The 15356-nt window shown below is 61.2% G+C and overlaps 1 protein-coding gene across 5 annotated transcripts in view; it reads right to left on the reverse strand.

Moving 5' to 3' along the window:
* RBFOX3 (RNA binding fox-1 homolog 3) overlaps positions 1 to 15356 on the reverse strand; it is a 334917-nt gene that overhangs the window by 13383 nt on the left and 306178 nt on the right. For 2 of the 5 annotated variants that reach the window (XM_024760895.1, XM_024760893.1), the window contains 3 exons: positions 9160 to 9414; positions 2096 to 2233; positions 56 to 109 (listed from right to left, as the gene is read on the reverse strand). In XM_024760895.1, the coding sequence (XP_024616663.1) occupies positions 56 to 109; positions 2096 to 2233; positions 9160 to 9381 (414 nt within the window). In that variant the 5' untranslated portion in view covers positions 9382 to 9414. Of the gene's footprint in view, positions 1 to 55; positions 110 to 2095; positions 2234 to 9159; positions 9415 to 15356 lie in introns of those variants that run through there. The other 3 variants (XM_024760894.1, XM_024760892.1, XM_024760896.1) reach the window with 2 other exon arrangements.

A 15356-nucleotide genomic window follows, 5' to 3' on the forward strand; every position in this document is an offset into this window, starting at 1 on the left:
TGGCGGGACCTACAGCCGGGCGCTGTAATGGTGGCGGCCTCTGGGCGGCACCCACCTTGGAGCCCCGCTCGTTAAAAATGATCTCCACGTCTAAAATTTTTCCGAATTGCTGCAGAGACAGAGATGGGGGTGGGGGAGACAGGAGAGGGTGTGTTAAGACTGCTGGCCCGGCTAGCCTGCTCCCCAGGGGACCCTTGCCCCCTGCCTGTGTCAGGTCCTCTGCCCCCGGCCCTCTTTCCGCCTCCTGCAGGGACATGAAGGTGCTCTTGGGTAGCCTGGCGGCGGGGTGGGGTGGGGTGGGGTGGGCATCCCTCCCCACCTTCCCGTGCAGAGAGCTTTTCCCGCCAGGACGCTGGTCCCATCTGCGGTGGCGTCAGCATCCTCTCCTCTCCCTGCTGGGACTTTGACACAAGTTGCTGACAGACCGCCCTAATTCACACACATGGGTTCTGGGTAAGTCCTTCCCAAAAGGTGGGGTGCTGGCAGGGAGAGGAGCCCCTGGAAGAGAGAAGGTGCTAGGGAGGGACCCTGCACTGCCTGCTACCTGTGCTGTTTGGGGCTGGGCTGTGTGTGGGGCAGGGTGCAGTGACCCCAGGCCCTTCTGCCTGACCAGGACATACCAGTCAGCTGGGCCCAGACGCTCTGGCTGCCCCCTTCCTGCCCCATCGCTGGCCTGGAACTCCCAAGGGGCAGCCTTGTCTCCCTCACTGGCACGTGAGACCAGGAACCTGTGAACCAGGTCCCCTAAAATCCCAGTGGAGGTCCCGAGGGGCCTGTCCTGAGGTCTCCAGTGCGTACAATTGATGAGTTTCCCCTTCACCCTGTAACATCTGGGAGGTGGGTGTCACGTGGGCAGGGAGGGAAGTCCTGGAGAGGGAGGATGGTGCTGCTGTACTGCAGGGACGAGTGGACTCATGGGCATCCTGCAGGGACCGTGGGCGCCCCCGGGCGGCCTGTAGGGACTGAGTGTGCTGAGGCCCGTGACGTAGGGACTGGAAGGGCGTCCAAGTGAACTGACCTAGTAACATCGTAATACCAGCTGCTCTGAGTGGGGGCCCCGGGCTCAGAGAGGTTTGGCAGCTGCCCAGGCCCAGGGCCAAGAGCGGGCAGCATTCTCATCTTCCGATGATTCTAAGTCCTGCCTGCACCCTACTGGGTCTAACCCCAAATCCAGTGGGGCCTGGCCCCCGGGGACAGAAGTGGATATCTGGGGCGACGGCAGGTGCAGGTGCTGAGTCCATCCCAGGAGGGCCACCTCCTGTTTGCCTGACAAATCCCATCTGGGGCGGTGGGTGGCATGAGGGGAGGGCTGGGGTTCAGGGCCCAGAGCCTGCCTGACTTGCGGCAGAAGTGGGGAGTGGGCACAGGGCAGGCAGGGCGAGGAGAGTTTGGGGTGGGAGAGGGAAGAAAGGGAGGGAACACGGGCCAGGCGCATGTGTCCTCTGTGGCCAGGGATGAACCCTGGCTGCTGCCCCCTCACCTGCCCACGGGGCAGCCCTGGCACCCGGTGGGCGTCAGCACCTGCTAGGTGTTCAAATCGAGTGACAGAATAAAGTCACCACGGGACTTAGGGGCCTCCCTGCAGGATCTTACAGTAACCCTACAACTGGCTGAAATCTTACAGAGCCAAGTCTAGGAACAGACAGGGAGAATCCAGGAACAGAACGCACACTTGCTTCCCATCCTGTGCCTCTCCCGTCACCCCACCCCGGGGCCCGGAGGATGCCCAGAGAGGTTGAGTGCCTGGGCCCCAGGCACACAGGACAGGCAGGGCTGCTGGGTGTGAGGCCAGGAGGCTGGGCTGCCGCTCCAGGGGCACAGGGGTCCCTGGAGCCCTCGTCAGAAGGAGGGGCCAGCGGAGTGATAACCTGACTGGCACTGGCCTGGGCCTGAGGGGCAGGTGGTGGAGGTGGCAGCCACGCAGGTCTCTCTACCCCAAGCCTGCACCCCTCTTCCTCCCTCCTCCCCCACAGGCTCGGGTCGGGGCAGGGCTGGACCCAGAGGGCAACGGGAGGCAGGACACCCAGGGGCCTCTCTGACACCTGGGCTGTGCACTGGGAGTGGGAGTGCGGATGGAGGGGCCGCACACACTCACCCCGAACATTTGCCGCAGGTCGGGGTCCCTGAACCGGAAGGGGATGTTGGAGACGTGTAGCCGCTTGGGCTGCTGCTTCTCTGTGGGGTCGGAGGGATGGAGCGGCTGGCTGTCCGTCTGTGCCGCGTCGTCTGTCTGCTGCGGGAAGAGGACCCGGGCTGGGAGGTGCCGCCTTCAGCTCCCATCCCACAGCAGGGGACCATCTAAGTGCCAGGTCTTCCCCAGGCCCCTAGGACGTCCCCATCCTGGGACCCGCAGGAGACATGGCACAGCAGCGCCTCAGCCTCAGGTCCCACTTCCAGGCCTTTCCCCGGGCTGTGTCTGCAGCACCATCGCAGGGCCGGGCCTCCCTGGCCCAGTGCGTCCTCCCACCGTGGCTTGGCCTGTCCGCTGAGGTCTGACCTCAGCGGTCCCTTGGCTGTCACGGTCTTTGAGGTGATGAGCAAACTGCTTCCCTGACAGCCCGAGTTCTGGGACCATGGGCGCCATTTGGGGTTTCCAGCTCGATGAGAAAGTGGAGAAGTTTCAGAAGCCACCGTGACACACATATCCGTGGCGGTGCTGCCCCACAGGGAGGCCCCCCCGGGGCTGCCTGCCTCTTCTTCTAACCCTGCTCTGGGGCTCTGCATCTTCCAAGGCTCAGGGGTGGCCACGTCCAGTGCTTCAGAGCTGGTCCTCATTTTGGAGCCAAATGTTGGTCAACAGAGGGACTCTGAAAGACTTGGGTCTCAGGGAACAAAGCTGCCACAAAGCAAGGACCCCCCCCCCACCAGCTCCCCGAGAGGCCAAGGCCGTGAAGAGGCCCCGAGGCGGTGCAGTGCAGCAAGCAGGTTGGGCTGGTGGCGTGCGCGCGCGAGGTTCCTCCCTGGGGACTTCAACAGGGACAGGCCATCAGCTCACAGCCAGGCTGCCCTTCAGCCTGGTTGGTCCCTGCTGAATCCCCAGAGCCAAAGGCAGGCTGGGCGTGGTGAGTGGGGGACGACTGACCGAGGGGCCTGGTTGGCTCATCGTGACCCGGGGGCTGGCACCCATGGCCTTCTGCAGGCTGCTCAGCGTTAGTACCCAGGATCAGAGCTGGTGACGGATGGGGTGGGTGGACAGACGCCGGCTCCCTCCCGTGGGGCTCCTCTGCCCCCTCGTGCCTCTGCCCCTTGTGGGCATAACGGGCCGAAAAACACCTTTTATTGCTTCTTTCCTCTTCCTGCCTCAAGTCCCGGCTCTCCTCCCGGGTCTTTTGGGATCACCAGCCCAATACACTGCTTGAATTTGAACCTTTGTCTGGGGGTCTGCTTCTGGGACAGGACTCCAGACGACGGACGGCCTGGGGGCCCACAGAGAGTGAAGCGGGGAGGGCAGGGTCCTCGAGGCCTGGGTTAGACTTTGCACAAATGGAAGTCCCAGTGGCTGTGGTCTCCCACGTGGCTGGAGGAGCAGAGGCAGCTGGCCGGCGGCGGGAGGCTGGGCCGCGGATACACAGCTGAGAGGAGAGGTGCCGGAGAGCACTTTCCACAGGTCCCCGGGAACTGCCCGTTTGCTTCTGGTGGGTTCTGTCCACCAGAGGAGTGCTGACTGGTACCACAAGCTTCCTGGAGCCAGAACAGTGAGCAGGGCGAGGTTACTGTGACCGAGGCCTCGTGCTGTGGCTGAGGAATGGACCCCGAGGGGCAGAGCCTCACCAAGGCCAGTGGCTGGAGATGTCTCTGGACTCCTGGGTGCCTGCCCTAGATGGCCACCCTCGTCATCCTTTCTGGAAGGAAAGGGCCGCTCCCCCAACTCCTGCACTCAGCGGATGCCATAGGGGAGGGGAGGGGATGTCACCAGCTCCTGGGCACACTTCCAGGTGGTGAGCTGGCAGGGGGCCTGGAGGGCTGCAGGGGTGCGGGAGCATCTTGTTCAAAGGCCCCTTAGCCTCAGCTCTGTGTTCCTGTGTTGAGAGGAAGCACAGGGTGTCAGGGCCCATTCGTGGGTTGGAAGCTACCATCGTCTCGTGTGCCTGGGGACACGCGTGACCTGGGGCTCAGCAGGCTGGCCATCCCATGCGTGGCAGGCCCAGTTCTGACGAGCGTGTGTTCTCTGAGCCCAAGTGTGGGTCCTGCGCCTGTTCCTGGGGGTTTACCGACAAGTGCCGACCACCCCCGCTCCCAGGAGCCCACCTTTAGCAGGGAGGCGTCTGAGGAGGAACAGCTGGTGGGGTGGGAGGGAGGTAGTAAGCCTCTGAGGATCCTGATCTGGCCTGTACATGCCTTCATTCCCGACGGGCAACATGGGGCAGCTGCCTTTGGGCTTTCCGGGGACACCTGTGGGCTCCTGCCCCCAAGCCCGGGACCTGGAGTTGCCCGAGAGCTCAGCCCCTCCCTGGCTGCCCTGCTGTCCCCCTCCCTTGGTCCCACTCTTCCTTGCAGGAAATAAGCTTGTGTGCCACCTTCAGAGGGCCCACCTGTGCCCCTGGATCAAGGCAGAAGCGACAGAGCATCTGCTGATTCTACATAGGTCTGAGCCCCGCCCTCTGGCTACAACAAGCTGTAGCTCTTCCATGCAGTGGTAAGAGTGGGCCCAGTGCCCCTGTCACCCCCCTCCACCCCGTGCCTCCCACAGACCTGTGCCCTCAGCTGCTCCTGGGTACAGGTGACTAAACGGACCCACCCCAGACTTGGAAAACTAGTGGGAGAGGGGCATGCAATGCTGACTCTGGGCCAGCAGAGGGCAGCGGTCAGCACGACCTAGTGGCCAGGGCCACAGGAAAGGCCCAGCTTGCGCTCAGAGGAGATGGGGAGCCCTGGGCGGGGCAGAGGTTGGAGCGGGGACACCACGGGAGGGTGCTGACGAAGCTGGGGCATCTGGGGCTGGGCTGGGCTGTCCTTTCTGTCCCGCCTTGGGCCCTTCCTAATAGCAGAACTGAGCCCACTGTGTGTCTCCAAGATCCAGAGTCCTCCTGCCTCTGTATCCCACCCCAAAGGCCCTTAGGGGAGCAGCTGAGGGTCAGGTGAGAGAAATGGGGTAATGGGGGCAGGACACAAGTAAGAAAAGAGCCCCCCTTGCCCCCAAGCACAGCTGCAGACAGAGGCAGATAAATGGGTTCAATGACTGTGAAATTGTAAGATGTGCAGAGAAACCCCAGAGTGCAACAGCACACTGGCTGCCCCAAGGCGAGATGGAGGCCTTCCCACCATTTATCACAGTGGTCCAGGCAGCCTGCACCGCCTTCCAAGGGACTTTACTTCCTTTTTTTTTTTTTTTTTGCAGTACACGGGCCTCTCACTGTTGTGGCCTCTCCCGTTGCGGAGCACAGGCTCCGGATGCGCAGGCTCAGGGCCATGGCTCCCGGGCCTAGCCGCTCCGCGGCATGTGGGATCTTCCCGGACCGGGGCACGAACCCGCGTCCCCTGCATCGGCAGGCGGACTCTCAACCACTGCGCCACCAGGGAAGCCCTTCCTTTTTCTTTTTTGAAGCAATCTTTGCCTTTGATTCTCAAATGCAGGGAAAAGAGAAACAGCAGCAGCAACTCTCCCTTCCCTCCCACAACTGCTCTCGGCCGCTTTGCTTCTGTGTCTTCCCCATCTCTGTGTCACCTTAGTCGTCGTGGGTCCCCCTCCACCTTTCAAGGCAGCAGCCAGCCCATCTCGGTGGGACAGCATATGTCCCACCCTCGCACCCTCTGAGAAGCCTGCAGCTCTATTCACCTGGGCCTCCCCAAGCCCAGCACAGGGAGAGGCCAAGAGGGCCCTGGGCAGGGCTCGTTAGGTCTGGCAGGGCCACAGGCAGCAGGCCAGGACCTGGTGGCCGTCACTGGGATGGAGTCAAGGCTTGCTGATGCCGCACGGGAGACTCCTGGAAATGCCCTTTCTCTATGGCCCCATCTCTCCTCATCTTTGGTCCTCCAAGACCTCCTGGGCACTCGTGCAGTGACTGTCAGCTGCCTGCCAGACATGGCTCGCCCCTGGTGGGCGGTGAGCCAGCCTTGGAGGAGGCATTCTGCACATGTGGCCTCAAGCCGTTCACTCATGAAGTCTTCTTCCGAACCTTGAGTGGAGCTGTGTGTCCGCTTTGGACTCCGTGGATGACGCCACGCTCCAGGAGCTCTCTGCTGGCCGCTGCGCTTGTTGCGTTGGTGTTGATGGTGCCGTCTGCTCGCACCATGCCTGCGTGGAGGCGGCAAGGGGCTGAGTCTCACCCTGCAGTGCTGCACTCCCACCACGGTCCACCCCTTTTACTTTTCTTAAGCCCCGAGAGCCAGGAGCACAGGGGACCAAAGGCCGCTGCTCCGGGTGGAGTTTCTGCTGCTGCAGTGCTGGTGGGGGAGGAGAGACAGCCAAGGGGCAGGCCGTGTGAGGCCCATGGTGCAAAGGTGAGGCGGCCCCAGAGGAAGATTTGGGAGAAGGGGAGGAGTTTCTGAGAGGAGGTCCCTCTGGCTGTCCCACGATGGAGGGTGGACAAGTGGGTGGGGAGGACACCTGCAGGGGACCCGCATGACCTTGAATGAATGAGTACTCCAGGGAGGTGGTCCCCAACTCGCACCCCTGGGGGGCCCTGCAGGGTAGTGAGGTGGGCCCGCTCCATCAGCAGCCCCAATCCCTCAGCTCCCCCTGCTGCCTTTTGACAAAAGAACGTAGATGACACCGTGATGACAAACGGAATCCACAGACAGGAGAGGGCAGGTCTGGACAAAAGCTGGAGCCCGCACCGCCTGCTTCTAGCGTCAGGCTGCCTGGGGAAGGCCAAGAGGAGAGTCAGAGAAGTGACGGAGGCCTGACACAGGAGGGACATAAGACAGCTGAGAAGCAGGGCTGGGAGTGCCAGGAGTTACTCTAGTAGAAGTGGCTCCTGGAATCTTAGAGTGGGACGGCCGGCGGCCACCCTCCCCAGCTGCTCCCAAGGTGGGAAGCCCCTGCTTGAAGAAACACTCCCAGTCAGAGCACTCACGCCAAAATCTTTGCCGGGCAGCTCTGGGTGTCTTCGAGGTCACCTACTAATCCAGTAACTTTCACCCGTGGGGCCTCCGTCTCCGGATCCCGATGGAAGAGCAGCAGACTCTGACCCCCTTGCCAGATCTGAAGAGCCTCAGCTAAAGAAAGGAAGGTCGAGGCTGCCCGTTCACGGGCTCAGTGGCTCTCTGGCCCAGGCACTTTCCTGGGGAGGCGCTCAGCTGAGCAGGGAGACTCTCATGTCTTAGTTGGCTTCTCTCCGAGACTCCTGGGTCCTCTCTGGGGCCGTGGATTCTCACAGGCATGGAGGTCAACACTGGCCCCCTTCCACTTTATGTCCCTGATTGGTGGGAAGCAACGGCTCCCACGGGGCAGGGCCGGTCATTTTCCCCGTGTGTCCCCAGTGCTGGCTCAGCACCTGGCACAAGCAGGTCCCCACAAATGTCTGCCAAAGGAAGACGACTTTCTTTTTTTTAATTAATTAATTAATTTATTTTTGGCTGTGTTGGGTCTTTGTTGCTGTGCGCTGGTTTTCTCTAGTTGCGGCGAGCGGGGGCTACTCTTCGTTGCGGTGCACGGGCTTCTCATTGCGGTGGCTTCTCTTGTTGTGGAGCACGGGCTCTAGGCACGCGGGCTTCAGTAGTTGTGGCACGTGGGCTCAGTAGTTGTGGCTCGCGGGCTCTAGAGCGCAGGCTCAGTAGTTGTGGCACAAGGGCTTAGTTGCTCCACGGCATGTGGGATCCTCCCGGACTAGGACTCAAACCCGTATGCCCTGTGTTGGCAGGCAGATTCTTAACCACTGCGCCACCAGGGAAGCCCCGAAGGGAGACGACTTTGAATTTGTTGTGGTGAGGCTGTGTCAGGGGATCCAGGAGGCCTCTGTTTGTGCTGTCGAGGCGTTAGAGGGTGTTAGCTGTCGGTCTCGGCACCCTCTGTGTCAGCTGCAAAGCTGATCCTCTTGTCTCCCAGGCTTGCTTCCAGGGCAAACCTCTGGGGGTCAGTATTTGTTCACAAGGAGGTTGTGAGAGGTTTTTCCAGATACACCCCGTCTTCTGTTGTCCATCAGAAAGAGACCAGTTGGCTGGCCGTGACCTGTTCACAGGGAGCCCCTCTGGCTCCCGTGCTCACCTCTCTTTTCCGAGGTGGAAAAGCTAAACCAGGGAAGTATGGTTTGCCTCCCCATTCTAAGGCCCGTGGGCGCTGCCCTTCTCATCCGTGGAACTCTGGGGGCGTCTATGGCAGACACCCTGTACCAGGGACACTGGGATAATGGAAAAGCCTGGTGGCTTTGGTGCTGACTCAGGCTGGGTGGTGCCTCGAGCAGGCAGGAAGGGCACTGGCTGGGGTCTGGTCCAGCCTAGGGGGCAGCTTGTGGGGGCTGTGTCTCCCCAGAGCCTGGATGCTGCTGCTTGCACAGGGAGGGTAGGTGATATCTGGATCCAGGGGAACACCGTGGGAGCCAGGTTGGGTTAGAGGGGGGCACCCATCAGATGGGCGGTGCCACTCCCGGTCAGCACAGGGCGTGCTGGCCTCCTGCCAGGCCCCGCTAGCCGGCAATGGGACAGATCAGCAGGGCCAACTGGACGAGCGCAAAGCCCCAGAGCTCGGCGGGGCGTGGGCGCCCGGAGAATGCAGCGGAGGAGGTCAGGGAGGGGATGCGGCAGCCTGGTCTCCAGAGGGGCTACCTTCACAGGGCGCCCACCCCGGTTGGCCAGGGGCGGCGGCCACTCCTGGACGTGACCCTGGCTATCAGGAAATCTCCGAGAAGTGCCCGGCTCAGCACTTTCTCCTTGGGGCTGCATTACAACCACATAATTGAAGCTATCTGATTGGAGGGCAGCCAAGCAGGTAGATTACAAGTGATTAGCAATGATAGGAGTGCCTGCAACCCGAGACAGCCCTGAGGGGCCCTGGGCCTCTCCTTGCTGCAGCCAAAGCTAGAGGCGGTGGGCCTGGCTGCCCCTCCGTGGCTCCTGCCCACCAGAAAGATCCTTGGGGTCGGATGGCGATGAGCTTGGAGGCTAGGAGCTCCTTCCTGGGGGCGGGGACCCCTGCTATGGGGCTGCCTCTCCATACACAGGCCCCCAGGCCCCTTCCCCACCGGCACTCCCACTGAAGTTCTGAAGTTGGGGGGCACTTACCGGCACTGTCTGGGCCCCTGCCATGGGCTGTGTGCTGGTCTCACTGCCGGGCTGCTCCGGGTGGGTCTGTGCTGGTGTATACAGGGTCATGCCGTGCTCTGGGGGGACTGGGGTCTGGCCTGAGTAGTCCGGCGTGGGGTGCGGTGGTGGCGGGGCGTACTCGGCGGGGATGCCGTTCTGTGGCGGAGGGGGGTACTGGGCCGGGGGGTAGGGCTGGGCCATCGCTTCAGGCGGAGCCGTGGCGTCCTGATTGCCCTGGGGAAGGAGAGAGCAAGGCTGGTTAGACCTCCGTGCGGCCTGGACACTGCCCCCTTTCACTGCTCCCTCTCCAGAAGGCTCTGTGGTCTCCAACTGTGCTTTCAGCAGCATTTTCCATGCCCGCTAGGAGGGGGGCTCCCCCAGCATGGGGCACCAGCTCAGAGCCGGGCTGCAGGGGGAATTCTGGGGAGCCCACGTCTGGGGTGAGACACCTCTGTGTTTGAGGCCACTTGTGCGAACTCGTCAGGCCTGAGCACACTGAAGATTCTTTTTGTTTTTAATCCACCTAATTAAAAAGAATTAAATATTTTGAGGTAACTGTAGACACAACAGTTGTAAGAAGTATCTCAGCATGATCCCGTGTACCCTCTACCCAGTGTTCCCCAGTGGTGACATCTTGTGAAACCTTCCCCACCAGGAGAGTGACATGGGTCCAGTCAAGACACAAAACGTCCCAGCAGCACCAGAATCCCTCTTGTGGCCCTTGATAGCCACACCCTCTCCCTCCCGCCTTAGAAAGGCTTTTAAGCCTTGGTTTTCTCATCAGTAAAGCAGGAGTGAGGGAAAACGATTCACAGCCTGCAGGGAAGAGGATTGGAGTTGATGGAGCAGACGTGGAGCCTGGTACCGCTCGGCCTCACGGTGGCCACCGGGTGAGGTGCTATCAGGGGGGCAAGTGGGGTCCCCGCCTCTGTCTTGAGGATCCCGGAGATGCCCCAAAGATCCCTCCCACCCTCTTGAAGGCCTGCTGCCCCAGGAGGGAAAGTGCTCCCTCGACGCTGATCCCAGCCATGCGGGGCTCTTAGAAGCGCTGACCCTTAGCAGGGCCCGGAAACACATGGTTCTCCACATGGGGTGCCAGGACCTGCAGCAACAGCATCACCTGGGAGCAGGTAGCAAGGCAGACTCTTGGCCCCGCCCCAGACCTCCTCCTGCACTCTGGGGGCTTGTGAGAACCACTGACGTCAGGCATAAAGAGCAGCCCTGGTAGCAGGTCCCTCAGCCCCAGAGAAGCCACTGGGGTCCTTCGTGGTGCCAGGGGAGGTAGGGGTGGAGCAGGGTTCTGGCTGTCCCTTGCTGTGGACACACACTGGGGAGCAGGGGAGGCGGCCCCTGGCCTTCTGAGGGTGTCTCCAGGGAAGAGGGTTCCTCACCACCTGGAAAGACAGGGGCCACCTCTCACTGGAGTAGCCTCCCAGTGTGGAAGGACCCTTGCACACACGGGGACGGCTGACCCTTGTGACTGCTTTCCCGATGCCCTGGGACCTCGCGTGTGCTCCCGCGCTCCCCCATCAACCTCTGCGTTTTTGGTTTTTTTTTTTGCGGTACGCGGGCCTCTCACTGTTGCGGCCTCTCCCGCTGCAGAGCACAGGCTCCGGACGCGCAGGCTCAGCGGCCATGGCTCACGGGCCCAGCCGCTCCGCGGCATGTGGGATCTTCCCGGACCGGGGCACGAACCTGTGTCCCCTGCATCGGCAGGCAGACTCTCAACCGCTGCGCCACCAGGGAAGCCCTCCTCTGCGTGTTTTGACCTCAGTTTTAGCGTCTGTCTCCTTGTCCGTCTCCCCCGCGAGACAGGTGCTTCTCCCAGTGAGCGGGATGGCTTGCTCGACGCCGTTCCTTCAGTTGGTGACTATTTATTCACCCAAAACTCTTTAGTGGGCACCTGGGGGTGCCAGGCTTGTGGCTCCGGCGGGGACCCGGATGGGCAGCCCCTGCCCTGGTGGCGTCTGCTATCCATTGGGGAGTAACAGTTTAGCCTGTTTCCCCGTCTGCAGTGGTCATTCAACATCAACTACCCAGATGTTGAATCAGTTGTTAGGGTGGGGGGTGGCCTGAGCGCCATGGAGACTGAGCGCAAGGCCTGGTGTTCTGCCTTCAGGCTGGAGCCCTGCCCCTCCACTGTCTGCCTGCTCACCTCCCTTCTAGCCGGAGGCCTGAGGCCCCCAACTCTCTGCCCGGGGCCCAGCCCTGCCCTGCTCCCCAGGCCCCAGTGCCAGCCTTCACTGCCTCGCAGCCGACACCCCTCACTCCTGGGGCGACCCAACGCCTGATGAGAAGTCCCGTCCTCTACGTCCTCCTTGGTGAAGCCCCCAGGTCCCTCCCCTCTCTCTGCAGAAACTGGGGCAGAGATCACGCCCCTTACGAGTGGAGGGAAACACGCGCGTGCACACGTGCACACACTCACGAGGGCCCGTTCCTCCCTGGAGGTCCCGCCTCATTGATCCCAAGTAGCCGGAAAGCCCCATTACCCAGTCGGCCAACGTGCTGGCAACGTCCCCGGCTCCCGGCCCGAGGGAGAAGGAAGGGGTGGGCTCAGGATGAGGGAGGAGGGGGCCAGCAAGGCGGGAGGGAGGCTGGCAGAGGTCAAGCAGCCAGGCTCCAGGACGGCGAGGGCAAGGGGCCGAGGGGAGTAGGGGGCAGAGAGCCAGGCAAGGAGTGTGGACAGGCCAGGGTGAGGGAGAGGGTGCTGTCAGCAGCCTCCGGATATCAATTAACTGATAAATATTTGATTAGAACCTTCACTAACTTACATCTTCCCAGGGCCCCCTCTTCCCCACCTCGTCCAAGGCTCCAGGAAAGGGGGGCTCCTCTCCCGTCTGCTTCCTTACCACCCCGCCCATAGCTCTCCCCAGTGCACTCTTCCCCGGGTCCCGTGCTGGCAGAGGGGCAGACGCTGATCACTCCCACTGCGTGGTTCCTGGGCAGGAGCCCGGAGCCCAGACTGTCAGGGGAAGCTTCGACCCAGTGGGAATGCTGGGAGGTGTGTTTGGAGTCCTGAGTGCCAGGGTCTGGAGGGGTCTGGGGTGGGCAGGCAGCAGCTATGGGACGGGGACATCTGCAACATAAAGTCAGCACATCTGAGCACTTGGCGCTCCCTGCTCTGCGGACGTGAACTCATCAAACTCCCTCCAACCTAGGTAGACGCCACCTCCCCATTTCACAGCTAATAAAGCTGAGGTACGGGGCGAAGTGACTTGGCAGTGGCCACCGGCTCCCAAACCTGGCCCTCTGCTCCTCGTGCGGGGGACGGGGGGCGCTGGAGGGAGGTGAGATTCCACAGCCTAGTGACAGTCTAGATGTGCAAAAGCACAGGGAGGGCTCCAATCCCCCGTCTTGGCCACCGAGTGGCCGCAGGTCACCGTTTAGCCTGTTTCCCCGTCTGCAGTGGTCATCTCTGGCGTGATTCGGTGGGTCCTGGGCAATTCTCGACACCCCCGCCCTGGGTGTCCTCCACGCCCACGCATGGTGGCTGTCGTCCATGAGCGGCCTTCACCTTGGCTGCACACGCATGGCTGGACCCCACCAAAGGGCAGCTCAACTTTACAACCAAACTTTCCCATGAGGTTCTGAAGTGTAGCCTGGGCTGAGAGCCGCCAGACCAGACTAGGATGGAAAAGCAGTGAGTGATCAGGTCCATCCTGAGAGGCTGTCTAGCTGCCTGGCACACAGAGGGTTGCAACAGTGAGTGTTTGTCACTTTCCTTTTCTTCCTTCTTCCCTGGTCTGTTGGGGCCACAATGAGGGAGGGGTTGAGCTTGGCGACATGAGCTGAGCGGAGTCCCCCTGCCAGGCCGTGGGGCTCATCTCAGATAGCATCATGGTTTCAGATGATCTCAGAGCAGCTTATGAACTTGTCTGGCTCCCCAGGGGTTCATGAATTCCCAGAGAATGGGGGCCACTCACTCACCCTCCATCCCCACATCCCTGTACTTAGCACAACACTGCTGTACTCGGCACTGGATGGGTGGATGGATGGATGAATGGAATGATGGATGGGCAGAGGGGTGGGTGGGTGGATAGGTGGATGGATAAAAAGATGGATGGAAAGACGGATGGAGAGTGAATTGATGAAAGGTGAATGGATGGGTCGATGGACAGACGGGTTAAAGCTTAAAGACTATGGTCGGGTCACGTATCCCCACTCCCTCTGCAAATCTGTTCCTTTCTCCTGTCATCACATTGGCCTGGCAAACCAGTAAGATCACCTCTGCCCACTCCACTCCGTGGCCCATAACTGGAGAAAAGCACCAAATCACCCTGATTTTCTTAGATCACGTCCCTCTGTCGGGCACTGCCCCTCACTCTCAATGACCATTTCACTCTCCCTCCTCAACCCTCCAACCATGCTCCACTAGCCTCACTCTCAGTGACGACCGTGCTTCTTATTTCCCGCGGCACATGGAAGACGACGTCCATGCTCCCCTGCTCACCTCCCTGCCTGTGGTCCTACCCTCGGCCTTCCCTCCCGTCCCCGCTCCTGTCTGTGACCCATCACTTCAGTGCACACTGCTGTCCAGTCCTTGTCACCAGCACGTGCTCACAGCTCCGGCAAGTTGTCTACTCTCTGCCATGATGGGAAAAGAAAACCCTCCTTGACCACACGGCTCCGTCAGCTACAACGCCCGTGCACTGCTTCCCTACAGAACAAAGTCTCTTGAATGAGTTGCCTAGACCTGCAGCTGCAACTCCTTTATTCCCGTTCCCTCGTAATCCCACCCCAAGCCGGTTCTCCCTGGCACCATCCCCTGAAACTACCTTGGGCAAGGTTCCCACCTCTGCCACCTGATAACCTAATGGTCAGCTCGCGGGACTTATCCAACCTGACCCCTCGGCTGCACTGAATGTGCCGACTCCTAGTCTCTCCAGACGCGCTCTCTTTTCTTGGTCCTTACTCACCACTCTCTTTATTGCCCTGGAGGAGTTTCTGGCCCAGCGGGAACTGACCACTCTAAGCCGACAGTGATGGTGGTTGGAAGGCAGTAAGTTCTAGAGAGATCAGTTTTTTCATCTGGCAAAGGGGAACTGAGGGCAACGGACACGGAGGGTGGACCGATTCGGGAGGCAGGAAGATGTCGGGGGAGGCTGTGTGGCTGGCCATGAGGGTGAGGCTAGGGCTCTGTCCTCTGGCTTCCGGAGCAGGGGAGTGAGTCTGGGGTATTTATTCCCCTGCTGTCTCCCTGGGAGGCTGTCTCTGTCCTAGACCAAGGGGGACCTAGACGCCCCTCTTGAGGGGCTGCTCCAGGATCCTCCCTCCTTCTCAGTCTCAGTTGCTGCTTCCTCCTCTGACCGTTAGGCCTGGGGTGGCAACAGGTCTGTCACCAGCAGCTCTGGGGTCCTGCGCTGTTCCTGGTGGTGACCCTCTGCCCATCCTCCAGACACCTCTGCAGAGAGTCTCCTTGTAAATAAACTCATGTTATCCTAGAGCCAGTGAGGCACCTGCTCCCTGCTGGATCCTGACGACACGGCGACGTGGGATGGGAGGGCTTGTCCAGCCCAAGGGACGGGTAGGGAGGGGCTCTGACCAGGGAGGGCCTGGCCAACCTCTCAGGGAGGCCCTGTGGTTAACGGCCTTGTCTCTGCTCCTGCATCCGGGGTGGGACTGCCTTTGGTACTAGGCCCTGAGCGCAGACTCAACGTGTCCATTTCTAGGTGGCCCTGGGCACAGCCCAACCTCTTAGTCTGTGGGAAGGGAACAGTGACTCGTCTGCCTAGAGGCAGGGGCTGGGCGGGAGGACCTTCTATCTTCAAGATCTAGAGCTAAGACCCTCCCAAGTGTTTCTGCCCACATCACTCACTCGCCCAATGGAAATCCCTACACTCAGGCCTCGGCCAGTGAGCTCCCATCTTTCGGGGTGAGGTGTGGTGTGCTGGGCGGGATGCTCAGGGAGCAGGGTGCTGGGGGGAAGGGAAGAGCGGAAGTGGCAGCAGACAGAGCCCCTCCCAGCCCCTCGCTGTGCAGTCCCCTGGGGACCCCTCTGCTCACAGCCCTGCCACGACAATTAGGCTAATTGCTTCCCAGACTCCTCACCCGAGGACGGAGGGCACCGTAAGCCCCTGGTCCACAGGCCAGGCTGCAGAGGGAAGGGAGGCTGGCGGCAAAGGCTGGGCACCAAGCCATTTCTCTGCCACCTCTGGGCAAAGCCGGCTTCTAGACAG

The sequence above is a fragment of the Neophocaena asiaeorientalis genome, unplaced genomic scaffold (assembly GCF_003031525.2).
Source record: "Neophocaena asiaeorientalis asiaeorientalis breed wild unplaced genomic scaffold, Neophocaena_asiaeorientalis_V1.1 scaffold30, whole genome shotgun sequence".
In the NCBI taxonomy this organism is placed as follows: domain Eukaryota; kingdom Metazoa; phylum Chordata; class Mammalia; order Artiodactyla; family Phocoenidae; genus Neophocaena; species Neophocaena asiaeorientalis.